Source organism: Rhipicephalus sanguineus, chromosome 4 (genome assembly GCF_013339695.2).
Source record: "Rhipicephalus sanguineus isolate Rsan-2018 chromosome 4, BIME_Rsan_1.4, whole genome shotgun sequence".
NCBI lineage: Eukaryota > Metazoa > Arthropoda > Arachnida > Ixodida > Ixodidae > Rhipicephalus > Rhipicephalus sanguineus.
The window spans coordinates 40,601,303-40,621,047 of record NC_051179.1 but is presented as its reverse complement, the minus strand read 5'-3'; the positions used below and the strand labels follow the sequence as shown (position 1 = coordinate 40,621,047).

The window sequence follows — 19,745 nt, the reverse complement described above, 5'->3', positions numbered from 1 at the left end:
GTTGTACAATTGGGACACGAATACATTTGTTATCTTGCATGCAACAAATTTAGCATGTAATACAACTAACCCTGATTACAGTGAACTTTAAATAAAGACACTCTCGTCACAAGAGAAGTTTATATTCTGAATGAACTTCTCCTGATTACTATGTACTGAACTACTGGAAACAATATTATGCATCCTTCGTTTGTTGGACATCAAACGCAAAAGTTAATTGGAGTATGGTATTGCAATGTCAATAGCTTATCAGGGCACTTCTTGAAGTTCTGATTTAATGGGAAGTAACTTTTGCGATAAATCGCTATGCAACGAAATCAGTGAGGGAAAGAAAATATGTGCTTTATGTGTTACTGCGAACCTCAGCTGTGCAATGAAAACGTTGCTTATTGCCAGGCCTCTTCAGATGCTAATTGAATTCTGCCAGTGCATGCTGGTGGAACAGTGATCTACGTGTTGTATCATGCATGCACACACTTGATGGTATCCCAGTGCCTTTGTGAAAGCTAGTAAAAAAACGTTAGGTGAACGTGTTGACCAAAAGAGCATGCACTGCCAAATGCATGTTCTTGAAGAGGCTTTTAGTTGAGTATTAATGCAGTAGCCTTAAAGAGCTCGTTACGCAGAAATTCCGGTGTCGGCGTCAGCGTTGGTGTCATTGGTTGTAAGCGAAAAATGAGTGTTGTATGTGAGCGAAATGAGAAAGATGCAAATAACAGAAATAATAAAAATCTTTGTTTCGAGTGAAAATCGAAGCCAGGACTTCTGTGTGGCAAGCAGGTGTTCTACCGCGGAGCCACTCTATTGCTTGCAACTGCTTCGGAAAAAAACACTATGTGAATGTCATGTAGTGGAAGTATTAATGATAACTAACAGACAATAATGCCAAGGAAAGTATAGGGGATGTTATTTGTAGTAAGTACGATGTAAATGTGAACCTGCGACCTTCGAATAATGCGTCCGATGTTCTACCACTGAGCTATGGTGGCGGTCATCCTCCTATCCACTTTATGGGGTATATATGTGAATTTAAACCTGGGAGTGTTAGTGAGCGCTGATTGCATCTTGCCGCCGGTCCCTGCCAGCGGCAAGTAATCTTTTCGTCCACTTTGCTTTCTTCACATTTATATCCTAATTACTACAAATAACATCCCCTATACTTTCGTTGGCATTATTGTTATCATTAATATTGCATTTAACAGAGAAAAACGAGCCCTTAAAAGTCATATTCTTTCCTTCATGCAGTGGAAGTAGTCTTCTAAACGCATGTAATATTGCGTTGCTAAAGCGTAGAATCACATCAGGCATCAAAACGTGAATTGCGCAACGAGTAGGTGTTTTAAAGGCCCACCCATTACAAAGCGCCCAGGCATAATTAATCATCATTATCAACTACAGTATCAACAAAGTGTACAGCTGCGCAGGTGCGCGTGTTGCCTTACGGGCGTGTAGTGGGTACCTCGCTGATTCATAAAAGGAAGAATTGTGGCGTAGTGGGCACTTCGCAACTGTACTTGCAGTAGGCATTCTACGATAGTTTGAAACGGCCTATGTTATGCGCACGGAAGTTCATTTCCTTGCGGCACGGTTGAGGCATTTATAGAGAACTGAAGCCTGGCAAGCGAATGAGAAGACGATGCAAATGGGGCCGATTATGCTATCGCGTTCTACTCTTGAAGGCGAAGCTCAAGCTTCCTCCAAGTTTTTTTTGTGGCATCACCAGTGCATAGGCAATAATCAATGCTGCAGCGCTATCATGAAGACAGGAATGAGGGAACTTTCACCATGTTTGAAATACTCAAGGAATGTTTATGAGAAATCGTTGAACAGGGAATATTGCTGGAGTGGGTGTTTTGACAAGAGGACTTGTGTTGCAAGGAATCTTTAGACCCACAATGCTAAATCCAAAAGCTAGTGTCTGTATTTAACATGCCAAGCACTGCATTGCATTTTGCACATGTGCATTATGTACCCAGTATGGGATATGTGCAAGGCTTCTAAAAGAAAGAGAGAGAGAGAGGAAAGACAGGGAGCTTACAAGGCTTCTAAAGCACCCTTACAATGCTGTGGGAAGAATTAGGTGTTAGAAAAGTGTAGACAATTACATGTGATTGTGTGGGAAACAAGATTTTCACCACTTTGTGCAAGGCCATAGCATTCTCTTTATTTACACAGTTCCTGGTTGCGTCACATTGATGCACAGCCCTAACACAGTGGGACTTTGGAGAGAGAGGAATATTGATATAATAGTTTGTGTGGTATGCTATTCAAGTAATACATGTGTGAACCAATAAAGCATTAAGTTTCCCACAGGTAGCATGCACTTTGGGAAACAGAGATTTTGATGAGTCATTGCTGCAGCAGCCTTGTACAAAAAGAAGAAATATACTCGTTCATCTCCTTTATGTCGAGCTGTAATATTTGTGTCATCGATTTAGTTCGGTTGACCGAAAGCTGTCATACTTTGTCATTTACGTAGCTGCAGCTGGCTTAACAATATGCGTTGTTAATTAATTTGCCCCTGCACTGCCAGCTGTCTTGGCCTCCTTGTTTTTCTGTTTTTCATGTACTGTACGACCTCGTGAGATTTTATGGAGCTTTAGAATAGTCTTTTTTCTGACATTTATTGACGTTTTGTATTCCTTTTTTTTAGGTTGGCAGTCATTACCCTTTCATTGAGGCAAACAAGTACCTCGTGTTCGACAGAGAGAAAGCTTATGGAATGCGACTGGTGAGTAGGAAACTGCTGAATTCGAATTTGGAGGAACGGCAGAGCCTGATATGGGCATATAAAATATGTGGAATCTTGGGTCCATGATCCCGGACCAGAACGACTTTTTTATCAACAGGAAAGCTTTTCTTTCTGATAAATCTGCGTGGATTTCCTTGTAGGCAGGTGCTACAAATGGGTGTGGGTGGATGCCAGTTTCCATTTTTGTATGAGGGCTTGATCTAGTCGCATGTTAGCTGGCGCTACCTTTATGTCGTATGACTGATGCTATATCCTGCCGCATTGCCTCCTTGGTGCAAATGCACTTGCAAGTTCGGTGCTGTGTCGACTTCGTCATTATTTTTGCACACATACTGGTTGTTCAATCCCTTCAAAATTTACAAGCTAATGAAGTCAACATTCTACCTTTTTGTCTGTGATGGCATGTATGAGCAAGCGGCGATGAACAAAAAGGAAAGCAAAAAGCATTAGGAAAATTTGTTCCTAGATGCCTGTCTAACATCATTCATTAAAGTGGCCCTGCAACACCTTTTCGAACATGATGAGAAAAGGCATTAGAGCACTGCACATGGCAAGGAATTTACAATTACGTTTCAGAGGCAGCTAGAGGTCGCTCACTCTTCTCCTGATAAATTTCGTGGTAGACTGGTCTGACTAAGTCATAGGCGGAGGGACATCACCATTGGCTGATTTGAGCGTTTGTGTGCTGCAAAGATACCGTGGCTGCCATGTACTCATGCTGCACTTTATAGTGCTAGGATTACACACTATAGAATTACTCTAGCACAGGGGTTCTCAAGCATGTTGGTCCCAGGGAACCCTGCTAAGCTCGATTAGGTGCCAAGGAACCTCCTCCCCCGCCCCACCCTGTTTCACATAAGCATTTTTCATTCGGTTCACGCTACATTCACGTGCAATAAATTCAAAAGCAAGGGTATATAAAAATTTATTCACTGACATGCAACTGAACTCGCTTTTCTTGCACCAACAAATCGATGCGAGGCTCAGTCACACTCAGGGCCTGCCGCATGTCGGCTGCTGGATTCAGCCGATTACTATGCTGATTTTTCAGATAGGCTAGTGTCGAGAATGCCTGCTCACAAGCATATGTTGTCGCAAACGGCAGCAGCATGTCCACTGCCGTATCAACGAGATGTGGGAATAACGGAGCAGCGTCCATCCAGAAGGCAACAGCACTTTGACAGCCAAATTTCTCATCTAGGGCAGTGTTAGCCTGGAGTTCTAGAAATAGTTTAACTGCGTGGCCTGTTTTTGGAGTCTGGCTGGCTACAACCTGCTGGCAGGATTTATTGCGCAGCTCGTGCGTTTCTGTTATGCACTGAGATGTGCTTATTGACACTCGGGCATAATTAATGGAGGTTCCTTAGGTCAATCGCCCCTCGGCTTCACCATCTAAGTGACTTGGTGAGTGTGGAACCAGGGAAAATTTATCAGTGGCTCGCGGAACCTCGAGGAGGGCCTGCGGAACCCCTAGGTTCTACGGAACCCACTTTGAGAAACCATGCTCTAGCACCACACTCATGATCACATTGAAACTGATCCGGTGCATTAAAAAAAATAAAAAATAAAAAAGAAAAATAAAAGTGCTCAAGATCATGACGCACGCTGACGTAGCTTCTTGCCCCTTTGTCATCTCCCTCCTGTGTAGCTGATCTTGGCATGCTTGTTGGGGTGAAAGGAGGGAGAAAGCGCTTAAAGCATGCAACAAATCTCTGTAACTCTGCTCGTACTTTATGGATTCGAAGCATTTTTGCGGCAATGGATTCATGAGACAATAAGCTCCGATAGTGAGGTCATTCAATGATTACGTGGAAAAGTGTTGCAGGGCCGCTTTAATGCTGTAGTGGGCTGCTTCTGAAGCTTCTTCGACTACAGTATGCACAACTGCAGTTGGTAGGTAAAAAGAGCACTCCGCATTAACACACTCAAGTACAATTAACACACTCAAGTACTCCCGCATATGAATTCATATATAATGTGGAGCATCACCTGTCTGTCTTTGCATATACTGTCAGGCTTTAAGGGGGTATGGTAGGGTAGATCAACCAAAAAATCTTTTTATTTCATTACTAAAAAATAATACATGCGCTGAGGAGCAAAACCATGCATTGGGGAGTGCATAGGAGTGCCCTAGCCCTTTAAAAATGGCACCAAGGACCATGCCTCCAAACGGATACGCGGGCTCTTTTCCATCATTGTTTCTGCGTGTATGCATTTTTTTATAGTAACTATGGCTAGATTGGTTGAATATATTCACTTCCTACCATTTTCATACTTTTTGATCGCAAATTTTCCCAGCAATATGCTTTTTTAGTGTAATTAATGCTGTGCATTGTGAGCATGTTCTGCATGTGTTTTTAAACATAAAATCGTGTTTTTCTTATGATCAGTTTTCTGAAAATTTTCCAAACTTGATGTACCTTTTTCGGAAGAATATCCCACCGATCTCGCTGAAAATTTCTCAGATTACACTTGAATCCCTCCCAAATAATCTGAACCTGAAACTTTGAAAAACTCTAAGTTATGATTAAGAAAAAGAATGATTAATTGGAAAGTCTCCCTCACGGCACGTAACAAGTGAGGACAATATTTTTTTCTTGTGAGATAAATGTAGGAGCCAGTTTTTATAGGCTGGGATAATACCAATATCATGTTGAATAAGCGTGCCAAATTTCAAGGTCATACTGTTTTCGGTTCTTGCGAGAAGGTACATTTAATTTTGTGCACCAGTCTGAAATTTGATACTAAACCAAAAGCAAGTAAGAAAAGCTACAGGGTCAAAATTGCACATATTGAAGGTTACAAGCTTTCTTACTGAGCACGCAAAATTTCACAACAAAATACGGTGCAGTTTCGGAGATATAAAGCTGAAACCAGGACAACCTGTTTACCCTACCATACACCGTTAAAGAAAATGCGAAAGCCAATAATAAACTGTACCTGTGTCTCCAATTTCTTTGTGCAGAACATTCCTGCTGGCATGTCCATTCGCTTTGAACCTGGAGACGCCAGGAATGTCCCGCTCGTGGAAATTGCTGGTTCAAAGTAAGCAAATAGTACATGCAAACAAATCACTCACATCTCGAGTGCTTTAAGATTTCCCTGTTGCACAGCAGTGAACTAGAGTAAGCTGTATGTGGAAGTACTCTATAGCAGATCGGCCCTGTAATTAGTTCCCATTGAAAGTTGGCACTTGCCCTTGTTGGTGTTCCTTGTTTTTTCATCTACGGTCAAAAAGCAGCACTTTTGTACCTTGAGTTACGCAGAACTGACTGTCGAAACCTTTGGATTTAATGAAGTGATGACAGTGCTCGAATTGCTTTGTTAAATTGAGAAGTTCGTAAAATCGAGAAAGGGATTTTTCAGTCCTGCGAAATTAAAAATTGTTACGTAGCGACGCCCGAAAGCTATTGCGGCATTTTATTTGCCATTGACACATATGTCTGTGCATGTGAAAGGTAAGTGAAGGCAGCCTAGTCATGGAGCCTCCCATGTCCGGGCGATACAGGCGAGAGAGCGTCACCTGAATCTATGACAAGTTGCTGATATGCACAGATTGGGAGAACGAGTGCAGCAATTGTGCAAGCAGGCAGAGCATGAAAGTTGCAAGGAGACAATCAGTGCCATCTGTCGCATAAACCATTAAATAACGAGAGAAACGGCTGTGTTTCTGTGGGAGCATTGAGATGAAACTGGTGACTGATAGCGAGTTTGTCAAGGGAAGTAAATTCAGTGTCGAGAAAATTGCCCCTATCGCCATTTGGTATGTAAAAGTGCTACTGACTTAAGTTCGTTGTTCCATGCCTGGGCGCGGTGTGCAGCCTCGTCATAATAAAACTATTGTTGTGACTAGAGCGGCTAGATGTTTAAACATGATAGTGTTACAGCGCATGTCCGAAGGAAATTCCGTCTGTGTCAGAATTAGAAAGAAATCACTGCATTTTTTACTAATTTATTTCCTGAAAAACCTTGTTAAATCAGGTTTATTGCCATGATAGCTTTGTTAATGTTAGTTGATTACAATGCTGAACCCATGGATACCTGCTGGGGAATGAAAATTTCTTCATTAGATCGGTAAATTCGTGAAATTGGGTTTTGTTAGACCGAGTTTTAACTGTACTATGTTTTATCTGTAAATGCGAGCAGTGGGAGAAGTCTCAGTAGCTCTTGTAGCACTTGCCTGTGATATATAAAACAAAATATAGTTGGCTCCCGACAGCAACTTTCTTTTGTCAACCTCCTACAGCCTTGGCAAGCCACTTACTGCAAGTCCCTCTGTACAGCTAAGAGTGCCCAGACACTGCGCCTACAATATCTACAGAGTGTCCTTTCACGATGAGATGATTCGAAATTTTCAAATACTCACTCACTCACAGCCTTTCAATAAGAACTCACTAGGCTGTTTAGAAAGCCCTTAAGAGTTCTGAGACTGGTAGAGATCAGAGTCTGTTTCTGCCCGAATGTGCAGCCAGATTTACGTAATACATAATTTACGTAACATATATCATGTTGCAGTACTAATCGTGGGTGAGCATTACGTAACACTGGATGGAAAGATTAGTGTGTCCAGGCAGGATAAGGAGCGAAGCTTAGTTGATTCTCGCAGTTGTTTGTTGCAGAATCGTTCGAGGTGGAAACAACCTGTGCGATGGTGAAGTGTCGAACAGAAACCTTCCGTCTGTGATGGAGAGGGTTCGAGCGGGAGGCTTTGGTCACAGAAAGCAGGTAAGTTTTTGTTCAGCCTTTAGCACAATTATCTACAGCCTTGTGCAGGTTTTTATGCCGTACTTTCTCATGTATAACCCACACCCTCAACTGCAACATCTAAAGGTGTTATGAACCACTCCTCGGGCTTGGTGAGAAAACGCATCCCGCGGATAGCAGACACTGCTATGAACATCTCAGCCAAATCTCGCAGTCATGCACAGTGAGGAGAGTTTACCGGCAAATGACGTAAAGTTGCCATTTTCTCAGGTGCCCTCTTTTCATACAGAGTACCGTCCTCACTCACTTCGGAGCTGCCGGTGCCTGCTGTTTGATGTCGAACGGCGAGTAGCATGCTATTGGCCAATAGCCGACATAAATCGAGAGTGGCGTTTGGATCAGATGCGCTTCTTGCCACAAGATGCTGCCACGTAACAGCGCTGTGCTCCATAGTCTGCTAACATTACACAGTGAGCCACACTCATGCGCTTAGGAATCGCAACGGGAAAGAGCGATCGCATTTCATCACATGTGCTCAAGTTCATAACGTGTGTTGACGTAAGTTCTTTCCCCTGGGCCATCCCTCTATGCTTAGTCTTCAGTGCACTCATCCCAATGAGAGAAGACAGAAAGCAGTTGATGCGTGTGACCAGACACTGTAACTCCGCTCGTTCTTGACGGAATTGAGAAATTTTTGCGGCAATCGATTAGTGATGCTATAAACTGCGATACTGAGATAATTTGATAATTACTTGGAGAAGTGGTTCATGACCCTTCTAACAAAAAGATCATTGTAAAACTGCCTTTGTGCCTCCCGTTTGAAAGATGCACTGTAAAGCTGCCTTGCCTACATGGCCATGGAACCTCACCGTGAAGCCACCTTGCACACTGAAATTAATTTTGTGTGTAGCTCGCACCTTGACTCCTCCTAAATTTACTGCAGTTTTTGTGCGGGTTATACTTCAGCAAATATGGTACATACAGAGCTGTGTGAGCAGCAGTGAGGCTACTTATCCTATTAAGACAGAATGAAAATGTTTGCAGTTTATTTGCACGTGCTTAATGTGTCTTCTGACAGCACTGATACTATGTGCTTGATGGTTTTGAAGTTATGGTATTGGCTCTTACAATATGCGCACATTGACAAAAGCTTTACTTTTTGAAGCTTTAAGAAGTTGAGCTTGTACGAGTTACTGCTGCTGTTTTTTCAGGAGCAAGTGCACGTCACAAAACCACACAAGATGTCGCGGACGGACTACATTGCCAGCTTTGGGCCTACAGTTGGCGACAGGGTACGTGTTTCGTAGAAATGCTTTTCTCTTTTGTAGGAGATTGTATTCTCTTTCTGCTTACTCATTTGGAGTCAGTGGCACTGTGTGATTTTGTGCTTGTATGTTCTTCATTCTCTCTAGATAAAACTTGGGGACACGTGCCTGGTGATCGAAGTTGAAAAGGACTATACGCAGTATGGGGATGAAGTCAAGTTTGGTGGTGGAAAGGTAAGGAAAAAGCAAAATGTGGCCTGTGGAGCTTGTGTGGTAAGTGTTATCAGACTGCAGATGGTCACTTTAGTTGTCAATCAACAAAAAAATGTCTTGTTGTTTTAGCGATTACAGCGCGTGTTGTAGTGTGGAAAAGAAAGAGGAGGACGATGTTGATGTGACAGACTCACGAGCTGTTCGCCTGTGTGGCATCGTGTAGCCTGTGTGGCATGCAAGTTATTGAGTTGTAAATTATTGTATATCTTTCTACTATGTCTCATGACTTCTATGATGCCCGAAGACAACATCTTCAGAAGTGGGATTACCATCCACTTGCCACCGAAAGTGTAAACGCGAGTTCAGTGCACAGAGCTGGTTAACCTTAAATGGAACCGACGAAGGGAACAGCCAACCCGACTGGCGGTGGACATCCGCAGTTTGGCCATGGAGATACGATCACGAAAAAGGACCGACTGCTGTCGACACTCCTGGAATGACTGACTGTGGCCGGCACGGCACAGCCTCAACCAGCGCCAATGTTCCAGGTGATTCCTGACCTAAGTCGCAACATCAGTGCCTTCGACGGCTCTAAGGACACTCCTTCAGCGTGTGAATGGATCGAAAACATTCATCGAACATCGAACCTTCATGGGTGGCCATCTGCCTACACGCTGGAAACTGCCGAGGCCCGGTTGGTGGGAACTGCCAAGGACTGGTACCATTCGAGGAGCTCCCACATCACGTCATGGGAAGAGTTCGAGGGACGTTTTCGTTGAACCTTTGTGAGCCAGACTCATGTTGCAGAATGATGGCGCAGGATGCAAGAGCGCGTGCAGCAGCGTAACGAGAGCAGGATCGCCCACTTCCATTCCAAGGTGCGTCTTTGTCATGAAGTTAACCTCGACTTCAGCAATACGCGAGAACAGGTTCTCACGGGCTTAAGGTCTCGTGAACTGTGCACCGTGCTCTTGGGAAGGATGCATGACGATAACGATCACCTCCCTCACGACATCCTGGAGTTCGAGCGCATCGAACGAGAACGGCGGGAGATTTTTGGATCACACACCCTGTGTGATCCAAGCCTTGTGTCATCATCGGGTTCGGAGCGCAGCCTGCCCATGACAAGGGAATTAACCAGCGATGAAAACCAGGGAAGAGATCGACGCCTGGGATTGCCACCCATGAACCAACACGGTGAGCGCAAGTGCTACAACTGCAGTGTCTATGGCAACATAGCACGTGACTGTCCGAAGCCTAAGCGACCACTTAAGTGTCAGTGTTGCCAAGCAAATGACCACACGCAACGCAGCTGCAAAGCTTTGTTGCGTAACGAGTCCAACGTCGTCGAAGAAGTACTTCCTTGCACCGAGGCCGGTCATGTGTTGCTCAAGGAAGTAATTTTCAACGATGATTTCGCTCTCGTAGGCCTCATTGACACGGGTAGTTCTGCTTGTTTATTGTGTGCGTTAGCGGTGGCGCAATGCGGTATCGAGATGGTTCAGGAATCGACTGATTTATACGGTTTCGGCAGCAAGCATGTTTCCCTGACAAGAAGCCTCGGTCACTGCAAGGCAAAGGTCAGCATAGACGGCGTTGTCGCAGAGAATATACCTGTCCTGATTGTTCCGGACGACCCGCCACGGTGGTCTAGTGGTTATGGCGCTCGACTGCTGACCCGAAGGTCGCGGGATCGAATCCCGGCCGCGGCGGCTGCATTTTCGATGGAGGCGAAAATGTGTGAGGCCCGTGTGCTTAGATTTAGGTGCACGTTAAAGAACCCCAGGTGGTCGAAATTTCCGGAGCCCTCCACTACGGCGTCTCTCATAATCATATCGTGGTTTTGGGACGTTAAACCCCAGATATTATTATGTTCCGGACGACGCACAAAGTGTTCACATACTGGTGGGCCGAACGTTCACCGAACTGCCCAACCTCACATATGCCAAGGTGGGGAGCACGTTTCGTTTCTACAACCTGAAGGATTGTCCTTTTGCTCATCTAGTGTCACTGGCACAGCAGCCTGAATTGCACATGAGAGCCAGACAAGAGTCTGCACTTTAGAAAGATACAGTGAGCTACATCAATACATCGACCGATCACTCTGTAACAAGTCCTGCCTATTATAGGCACTGTGGACATGATGTGCTTCCCGAGATGAAAAGAGGGGAAATCGCAGCTGCCATTGACGATCCTGGGCAGCATGATCGGGATGCCAAATTGACACAAGTTGAATGCAGCTTGTACGACGCTTTAAACGAAAGTACCGGCAAGAGCTCGTTCAAGATGCTTCATGGCAACATGCCAAGTTTTTATGGAGTGGCACATCAGCAGCTTACAGATACGGAAATTCCTTGGCAAACACCTCAGGAATTGAGAGCGCAGGTTCGTCAACGACCACTGGACGAACAAGATTCAGCCAAACAGGCCTGTGACCGTCGACACTACCATGCAAGGCGTTGTGAAGCTCGAGAAAGAGTATTTACGAGCAAGGCCCCTGAACATGCCAGGAATAAGACTGAAACTCACTCGAAATGTCTTGGACCTCTCGTTGTCACACAAATTTTGTCTGCAGACACCTACCACTTCGCTGAGTTACGTCATAAAGAGGAAAGTCGATTTGCAACAACTGCCTGTGTCTCACAACTAAAGAAATGGTGTCCTACAACCCGTGCATCACATCATGACAATGACGCATCCGAAGAGTCCCAGAAGGAAGAAAATCCGGTACTACAACTTCTGCAATGCAAACACACATTATCAAGCAGGTTACGAGACTGCGTGTTGTGATTTCATTGTGTTTCATGGTATTGAACATGGAATTGTGCCATGTTCTTGTGTTGTGTGAACCTTGGTGTTTTTCTCCATTTCAATTTTTGTGGCTTTCCGCAGCGTCAAGCCAGTCAAGATGGCCGAAAAATATGACTTATTTTATTCAGAGTTTAACATTATGAACTGGCGAATTCCTGTGTGTTGTGTTGTATTTAGGGTGTCAGTGTTTGGGTGCAGTCTTTCGCTCGTGTTTTTCTTTGTTTCTTGTTAATCTTGTTCCTATCTTGTGTCGTTTAGTAAGTAGTTTGAATAGGAGGATGGCCGAGCGTTTGTATGCAAAATCAGTCAAGGAACTTTGCAATGATCGCCTTAATTAGGACGTTAAGCTTTTCAGAATGGCCGAATGTTGGAACATTGCTAGCGCCTTCACGAGAAGCGCGTGTTGTGGTGTGGAAGTGGAAGAGGAGGACGACGTTGATGTGACAGACTCGCGTGCTGTTTGTCTGTGTGGCGTCATGTAGCCTGTGTGGCATGCAAGTTATTGAGTTTAAGTAAATTATTCTATATCTTTCTACTACATCTTGTGACTTCTACGATGCCCGAAGACAACACAGTCGCCAAAAAGATAAAAAAAAAAATTAAGGCAGCTTCGTAATAGTGGTGCCAAGCTTGAAGGAAGTGCGGAGCTAGGCGGCCTTCCTTGTTTCTCTTTAATTTTCTCTTTCTTTCTTCCACTCTTTCTTTCTCTTTCTCTATTTTTTGTCGCTGTTTATTTCTATTTATTTCTTTCTCTTTCTGGCTCTTTTTATCTTTCGTTCTCTTTCACTCTCTCTTTTTCTTTTTTTCTTGCTCTCTGTTTTTTATATCTCTTTTTTTTGTGTATTTTTCTATCTCTTTCTCTCTCTGCCTATTTCCTTTTCTGTCTTTCTACCTTTTTCTGTCTTTCTCTCCTTTCTTTCAATCTTTCTTTCTTTCTGTCGGTTCTCTCGGCCATCAGAGTTATTGCATCCCATGCCGGACAAATTGGCACAAGTGAAGCAGAAGATGAAGAAGAGGATGAAGAGAGTACATGCTGGTTCATGATGACGATCATTTTTGTTCGCGACTAACAGACTTTCTCCGAACTTAAACAGCTCCGCCGTTAAAATTTTTTTTGCATCTTCGCTGTTCGGTACTGACACGGAAGGCAGGGTAGAGTGTTTGACCAAATTTTATCATAGTGGAGTGTTTAAGATAGTAGAATTGATGAAATGATTGAATTTCGTACCGACTTGGCCACTTTGTCTTGAATTCGGGTCAACAATGTGACGGTTCGTATGGGGATGTATTCACTTCTCGTTACATTTAAAAAATATTGCAAATAAGTTCCGCAGATTCTCATGAGGTGGTGGAAGGGCTACGAAAGGGATAATTGACAACCACGTGCCTGTTTGTAGCCTGAAGCTACTAGGAAATCCATACGGATTTCCCAGAAAGGTAGTTTCTTAGTTGAAGAAAAATTTGTCCTGTTACGGGGATTGAGCCCGGGACCAACATCTTTCCGGGGTGGTCACTGTATTGACTGAGCTAACCAGGATGCTAGTGTTTGGCAGCATGATGGCGATTTAGTCAACAACTCAAAATGCATGGACACAGAATATTTCAAATGAGTTGTGCGGAATCATGCCAGGTGGCAGAAGGGTTACGGAAGGAATAATCGACAACCACCCGATGTAGCCCTGGGTAGCTGTCAAACCTAAAATACCAATCTTAGATTTTAAGGTACGTTTGGGAGTGTGATAAGTTGTTAATTGTTCATTTACCAGATACAACTAGCAAAAAATGAAGGCACTGCTGGGTAGACGCAGTGTACGTTACGAGATCTAGAAATGGGCAAAACCATTGTTCGGGGGCTTAATTTGTTGTGTATATCCTCGGTTTTGAGGAGGGCGTTGTACTTATGATCCACAGGTGATACGAGATGGCCAAGGGCAAGCAGCTGGTCGCAACCCGGAGGAAGTCCTCGATGTGGTCATTACGAATGCTGTCATCGTTGATGCACTTTTGGGTGTGGTGAAGGCCGACATTGGAATCAAGGTACGATGTAACAAGTTATTGTTGCTGCTTTGAAATATGCTGGCACAACATTGCTGCTATGCTTACTGCAGCCTTTTTGGTGTGTAACTTCATTAGTGTGATGCTTTCTCAGTGTGACTGACAGATTTGTCGCACACATCTAACCCTCAGTGAAGTTTTATTTATACTCATTTATTCATGCACACGGCAAGCCGTCATGGCTGGGCTTTAGAAGCAGTGAGAGCAGAACACTAGAAAAATACACGAGGCACTAGAACAAACTGTTACAAACTTTTAAAAATCCCTTTGTGACAGCTTTTGGAATGGAATGGAAAATCAAAACGGTCATTAAAGGTAACAAATTTCTAAAATGAGAATGCACGGAATGCAAAGAAAACCTTAAAAGCTCTAAACACACACACATGCACGCATGCGCATGAGAATGATGAATGACTTGTTAATGATTCCTATGTACATTGCACTTATATAATGAGAAACATGCTCTGAAGTTAGTCCATTAAATATGAATCGCTGGAGATAATTGATGATGTGCAAACTGTCAAGTGTTCGGAATTTTCTTTCTCTGCACCATGGCATTGCATTTTATGAAGAAGTCTATGCAAACTTGCATTTCTTACTTTGCCAACAAATCTGCATTAAATAACTGTGCATTAATGAACAATGTGTAGCCAGCTAAAAGCTGGCTGCGAAATCATGCGCTTCCTAGGATTATAGTTTGTGGTAGCTATAGCATTCTGTGGCAATGCTGAATGCTTTTTATCCCTGAGAAGAGCACTTCTTGAATGGAACAATTCAGCTCACAATTAAGCTTCAGGAAAAAGAAAAGCAGACAGCACATAGAAAAGACAGCAGCTTCCTTGGACAGAAAGCAATTTGCAGTATATGTGTACTATTTGTGCCTGTGTAAAAATGAGAAACTTCTGTGTGTGCGTTCTGTTATCACAAAGCAAGCTGTTTGTCATCCAGAAACTTTTGTACTGTGACCCAATTTTCTTTCTGATGCACGAGTTGACTAGGTGCTAAGCTATTTGTTCACAAGAACATATTTATTATCAGGGTTTGATATTTGAATACACCAGCAGCATGCTATCTTAAATTTGAGCGAGCCAGACTGAGTAAAAGTGTACAGTACTCATGGATCGAAACACATCGTTGTTTTTTAGTCTAATGACTGCTATGAGCAATTGTTCGTGATAATCACACCATGTCACTCCAAATCTGGCCACTTAAGGTAATGTAGGCTGTGGGGTGTTCAAGTAAAAATTATGCCGATATGACATAAACTGTAGACGCCGGAAACAAAAATATGTGCATTAATTAGCCCTAAATTGTCGCATTTCAATCCATGAGTACTGTACTTGAATCATATGTTGACAAACAAGAGCTTTGTTGGTAAGTGTTCAATCTCCCAAGCACTAGTTTTCACTCACCCTGCTTTTCACGTCATTAATGCAGGGCAACGAAATTGTTGGCATCGGGAAAGCAGGGAACCCCGACATAATGGCGGGAGTAGACCCGAAGCTCATCATTGGCTGCAGCACGGAAGTTGTGGCCGGCGAGGGCCTCATCGTGACGGCTGGTGCCATAGACACGCACGTGCACTACATCTGCCCTCAGCTGGTCGAGCAGGCGATTGCTGGTGGCATCACAACCCTGATAGGTGGTGGCTCGGGGCCAGCGGAAGGGTCCCGTGCAACCACATGCACTTCGGGGGCAGAAAACATTCGGTGAGTCCTTGGGTATGCTGCTAGCACAAAGAAAGATTAAAAAACAAACTATGGTATTTTAACATCAGCAGAATTTGTGCAATGCAGTCGTCAAGCAAGAGTGGATGTTTTGACAGTGTATCAGCATGCTAATGACGCTGAATCAGTTTGCTAAAGCTGCTGCTTGGGCGAGTTGGTTCATGATTAAGATAGATTTACCAGCGCAAAAAGATGAAACACTGTGTGTATGTGTTCCTTCTTAAAGGGACACTAAAGAGAAATAATGAATTGGTTTAGATTGATAAAGTGTGCTCGGAGAACTCTTGTGTAGTTTATTTCACCACCATAGGTTTATTATTAGAGGAGAAAACCAAGTTCAAAGTTTCGTTTTTAAATTTCGCGCCGAACTTCGTAATTCGTGACGTAAATGATTTCAAAGAGCATTTAACGTATTTTGGCGCCACTGGCTCGACGAAATTTCCACAAACTCGTCATGTCAAGTCTCTGGCCCCCTCAGAGGACAATGTACTTCAATTTAGCCGATTAGAAACTACGTAGGCCCAAGAAGGCGCCGTCAAAAATATGTGATGTCACGGCAAATGGTGCGGGAATTCCAAGGTGGCGTCGTCACCCCTATTTTCTTTTTGCGCGTTTTCTCGCTTATTAAGCATCTTCTCGCAGAAAGCTTGGTGTCTTTGGTATTGTGGAAGACTACTTTACTAATGCGAGAAAAATTGTTTTGCTTTTTAGTGTCCCTTTAAAGGGACACTAAAGGCAAATATTAAGTCGACGTTGATTGTTTAAATAGCGGTCCAGAAACCTCGTAGTGCTACTTTTATGCCAAGGAAGTGCTTATTTTGAAATAAAATCACGTTTTAGTGGTCCGCATCGCATTAGCGCACTTCAAGTCACCCGCCTGAAATCCGACTTTCATACGTCACTGCTGCCGTGCCCAACGTTGCCCGCCTTTACTGCGCGGCCGCCGACATTAGTAGCAGCAGAGCAAAAGTAGCGGGACCCACAGCAGCAACAACGGCCATCGAAGCCATCAAAGCTTGCCGCAATCGCCGCAATCGATGTGGACGGAGAACTTGACAACGAGACATTGGCTCGTGACGCTGGGCTCCAATTCAGTGACTTGAGCCCTTATGAACGCAGTATGCTGCTGAGGGCTCGTAGTGCCGGCGTCATTGCATGCGGCATTTTGTCGAACTTTCTGTCAGAGCGATTTTCACGAGCGCGCAAAACACATGCGGCAGTACGCGATCCCGAAGCTACCACTGAGATGCGACCGCGTGAGCGAAGCAGGGCGCCGGGCGAAGCGCAGTTCGGCGAAAACTGAACCTTTGAACCACGCGTGCCGTTCCTCATGGCAACGCCACAGAGGTTCTTTTTTCCATGAATCAAACGGAAACGAACAAACAGCATTTTATTACGTCTTTTGATGCATGGAAGGTTCTTTCTTTATTGCTGCTAGTTTGATTACTAGTGATTTATTGTAGGCAGACTCTCATACGTCATCGGGATCACTTCGAAAATGTCCTACTCGTGGCGCTCATCATGTGATACATTTAGCTTAATTTTTCGGTAAGTAGGGCACTGCTGTTGATAATATTGCTGTTTTAGAAGTTGTCATACATTGAGCTTTCACTCTGACATAAATTGTTATTTGCCTTTAGTGTCCCTTTAAGTGTTTTATCTTTTTGCACTAGTAAATCTAGCTGAATCAGCTACCATCTTTTCAACACTTGCTCCAAGTTTTTGCAATATCTGTTTGGGTGCCCGCTTTCGTTCTGCTTCTGGCTGCGGCTGTGTGGGCCTATTCATCCTAGCTGCAGTTGCTTTAGCCTGCTGTAGTCTCAGGTAATGCACTAAGCACCGCTAAACTCTTGCCATTCTTCTTGCATTTGGCGAAGTCTTTGGGTGAACAGTACGCTTAGTGTGCAGTTGGGTAGCAGGTCACGTCAACAACGTTCTAACTTATACATTACCAGCAAACTAATTGCATTTGCTGTGACAGTCATCGTAAAACGAATACTGCACCCTTGTTTTTTTGCAGGAACATGATGATGAGCACAGACAGCATGCCACTGAATTTTGGATTCACTGGTAAGAGCGGCTTGTTGTTTTTCAAAAGGAGAGAGAAAACACTTGAAGCATGCAACAAATCCCTGTTACACCGTTCGTACTTGACGAAGTCTACAAATTTTTCCGGCAGTCGATTCATGAGGCTGTAAACACTGATAGTGAGGTCATTCGATGATTACATGGAAAGGTGTTGCAGGGCCCTTTTAACTCAGCTCACACAGCCGCATAGGGTCCACCAATATCTTTTTGTGATTGGCACCTTTATGATACTTTCTGTGAGTTTTCACAATGTCTGTCTTGGTTATGCATAAAGGAAATTTACGAAAACTGATGATAGCAACAGAATATACCGTATATACTTGTGCAGTGGCTACACCTATGTAAAAGCCAGCACCCAGAACTTTGTTAAAAAATTCCCTCAAGAAATATATTTAAAAATTACCCCCGTGTTAGCCGCATCCTTGATTTTTTAGAAGGTTAGCAGTGTTATCCGTTGTGTGCTGCGAGAATCTTTTTTTTTTTTAAACACCCGATCAGGTGGTCGGAAGTTTGAAATAATATGTGTGTGACGATGGTGCTCCCAAGCAGGTACACTGAGAAAAAAAATGCACAGAGGCGCGTTTTCCGAGGCAAGGACAGCATGCTGCCAAACATAGAAGGCTTACTTCTGCACTACGTAACAAAGACTTGGAGCGACGGCTACACTATTTCAGAGTCGATGCTGCGTGTGAAAGTGCTTGACATTGCACTTGAGAAAGGAATGCCAATTATAGCATTTAAAGACAGCAGTGGATGGATCCAGCACTTATGAAGTGAAAGAACCTTTCTCTCCGCCGTCGCACTATGACATGCCAACACTTGCCTTGAAGTAAAAAAAAAATACGTCTGTTATTTATTTCTTCTCTCTTTTTTTGCTTCTCCCAGTACACGTGAGTATTGCAATTAAATAAAGGCAAGTAACGCCACAAATATTTACGAAAAATAAATGTTATGTCTATTTCACCATGTACTAATGGTTTCACCTGCGATTTTCACCCCAAATCTCGGAAAAAATCCTGCGGCCATTACACGAGTATATATGGTATACGAATGCGAGGCTTATAGCAGATCTAGCACTCATTCATAACTTAATTTGTTGCTCAATGACGAAAGGTCTTCATTTCGCTTATTCGATTTTTTAGTCTTCATTATCGTCATTACTAAATGTCGCACCCCTCAATATTTCAGAGGCTTTCAGCTTAGCTTCATACTGATAATGTGGGCAGTGCTTGTGTATCTTTGATCACTTGCATTTGCCACAGTTGCCTTGTTTTGTGGAATCTCACATGAGTCAGTCACATGCTCATGCTGTTGAATTTAATGCTTTGCTTTCAGGCAAAGGAAACACTTCATACACTGAAGGCCTTGCACCTGAGCTCGTATCTCAAGTGGAAGCTGGTGCGATGGGGTGAGTACACACTAACAATACAAGCGGCTGCCAGCCGGCAGTTATACTGAAAAAAAAAAATGGGTGACTCAATGAGTTAAAATAAAGTCACTGTACTGTAGTTAGCAAGAGTACTCTTGCTAACATTGTCACATTAATTTCAAGACCATTTTACTGGCTTTTTTGCCATGTTAAGCTACCTTTTATTCATCTCTTCGGTGTGTCGAGATGACTTTCTCTAAAATGTTCAGTGTTTATTATTAAAGGGGTCATGAAGCACCCCTTGGGCTGATTGAAAAAACACATCCTGCGGAAAGCTGACACGGCTATGAACTGCTCTGCCAAATATTACAGTCGTGCGCGCCGCGTAATGGCCACAAGCGGAGCGCGAAGTTGCCGTTTCCCCACGCACCCTCTTTTCAAACAGAGGCCGGTTCTCACTCTCGTCGGTGGGCGGGGCGTCTGTCCGCTGTACGTCGCAAGAGACATAGCATGCTTATTGGCTGATAGCCCACGTAAATCGAGAGCGGCGTTCGGATCAGATGCGCTTCTTGCCGCGGGGTGCCGCCACTTGCCGGCGCCGCACTCCTCAGTACATGGTAGCCGCACTCGCGCAAGCGAATCACAGCGGGAGAGCGATCGCGTTTCATGACGCGCGCTGGCGTAACTTCTTTCCCCCATGCCACCCCTCCCTGTCTAGCTTCCAGTGCGCTCGCCGGCACGAGAAAAGAGAGAAAGCGCTG

General features: G+C 43.9%; 1 protein-coding gene across 2 annotated transcripts in view; it reads left to right on the top strand.

Moving 5' to 3' along the window:
- The window catches only part of LOC119389805 (urease subunit alpha), a 111,578-nt gene that overhangs the window by 55,740 nt on the left and 36,093 nt on the right, over positions 1-19,745 (top strand). For both annotated transcript variants that reach the window (XM_037657192.2, XM_049414550.1), the window contains 9 exons: positions 2,654-2,731; positions 5,718-5,797; positions 7,372-7,477; positions 8,668-8,748; positions 8,869-8,955; positions 13,657-13,782; positions 15,238-15,509; positions 17,548-17,597; positions 18,951-19,023. In XM_037657192.2, the coding sequence (XP_037513120.1) occupies positions 2,654-2,731; positions 5,718-5,797; positions 7,372-7,477; positions 8,668-8,748; positions 8,869-8,955; positions 13,657-13,782; positions 15,238-15,509; positions 17,548-17,597; positions 18,951-19,023 (953 nt within the window). The remainder of the gene's footprint in view (positions 1-2,653; positions 2,732-5,717; positions 5,798-7,371; positions 7,478-8,667; positions 8,749-8,868; positions 8,956-13,656; positions 13,783-15,237; positions 15,510-17,547; positions 17,598-18,950; positions 19,024-19,745) is intronic.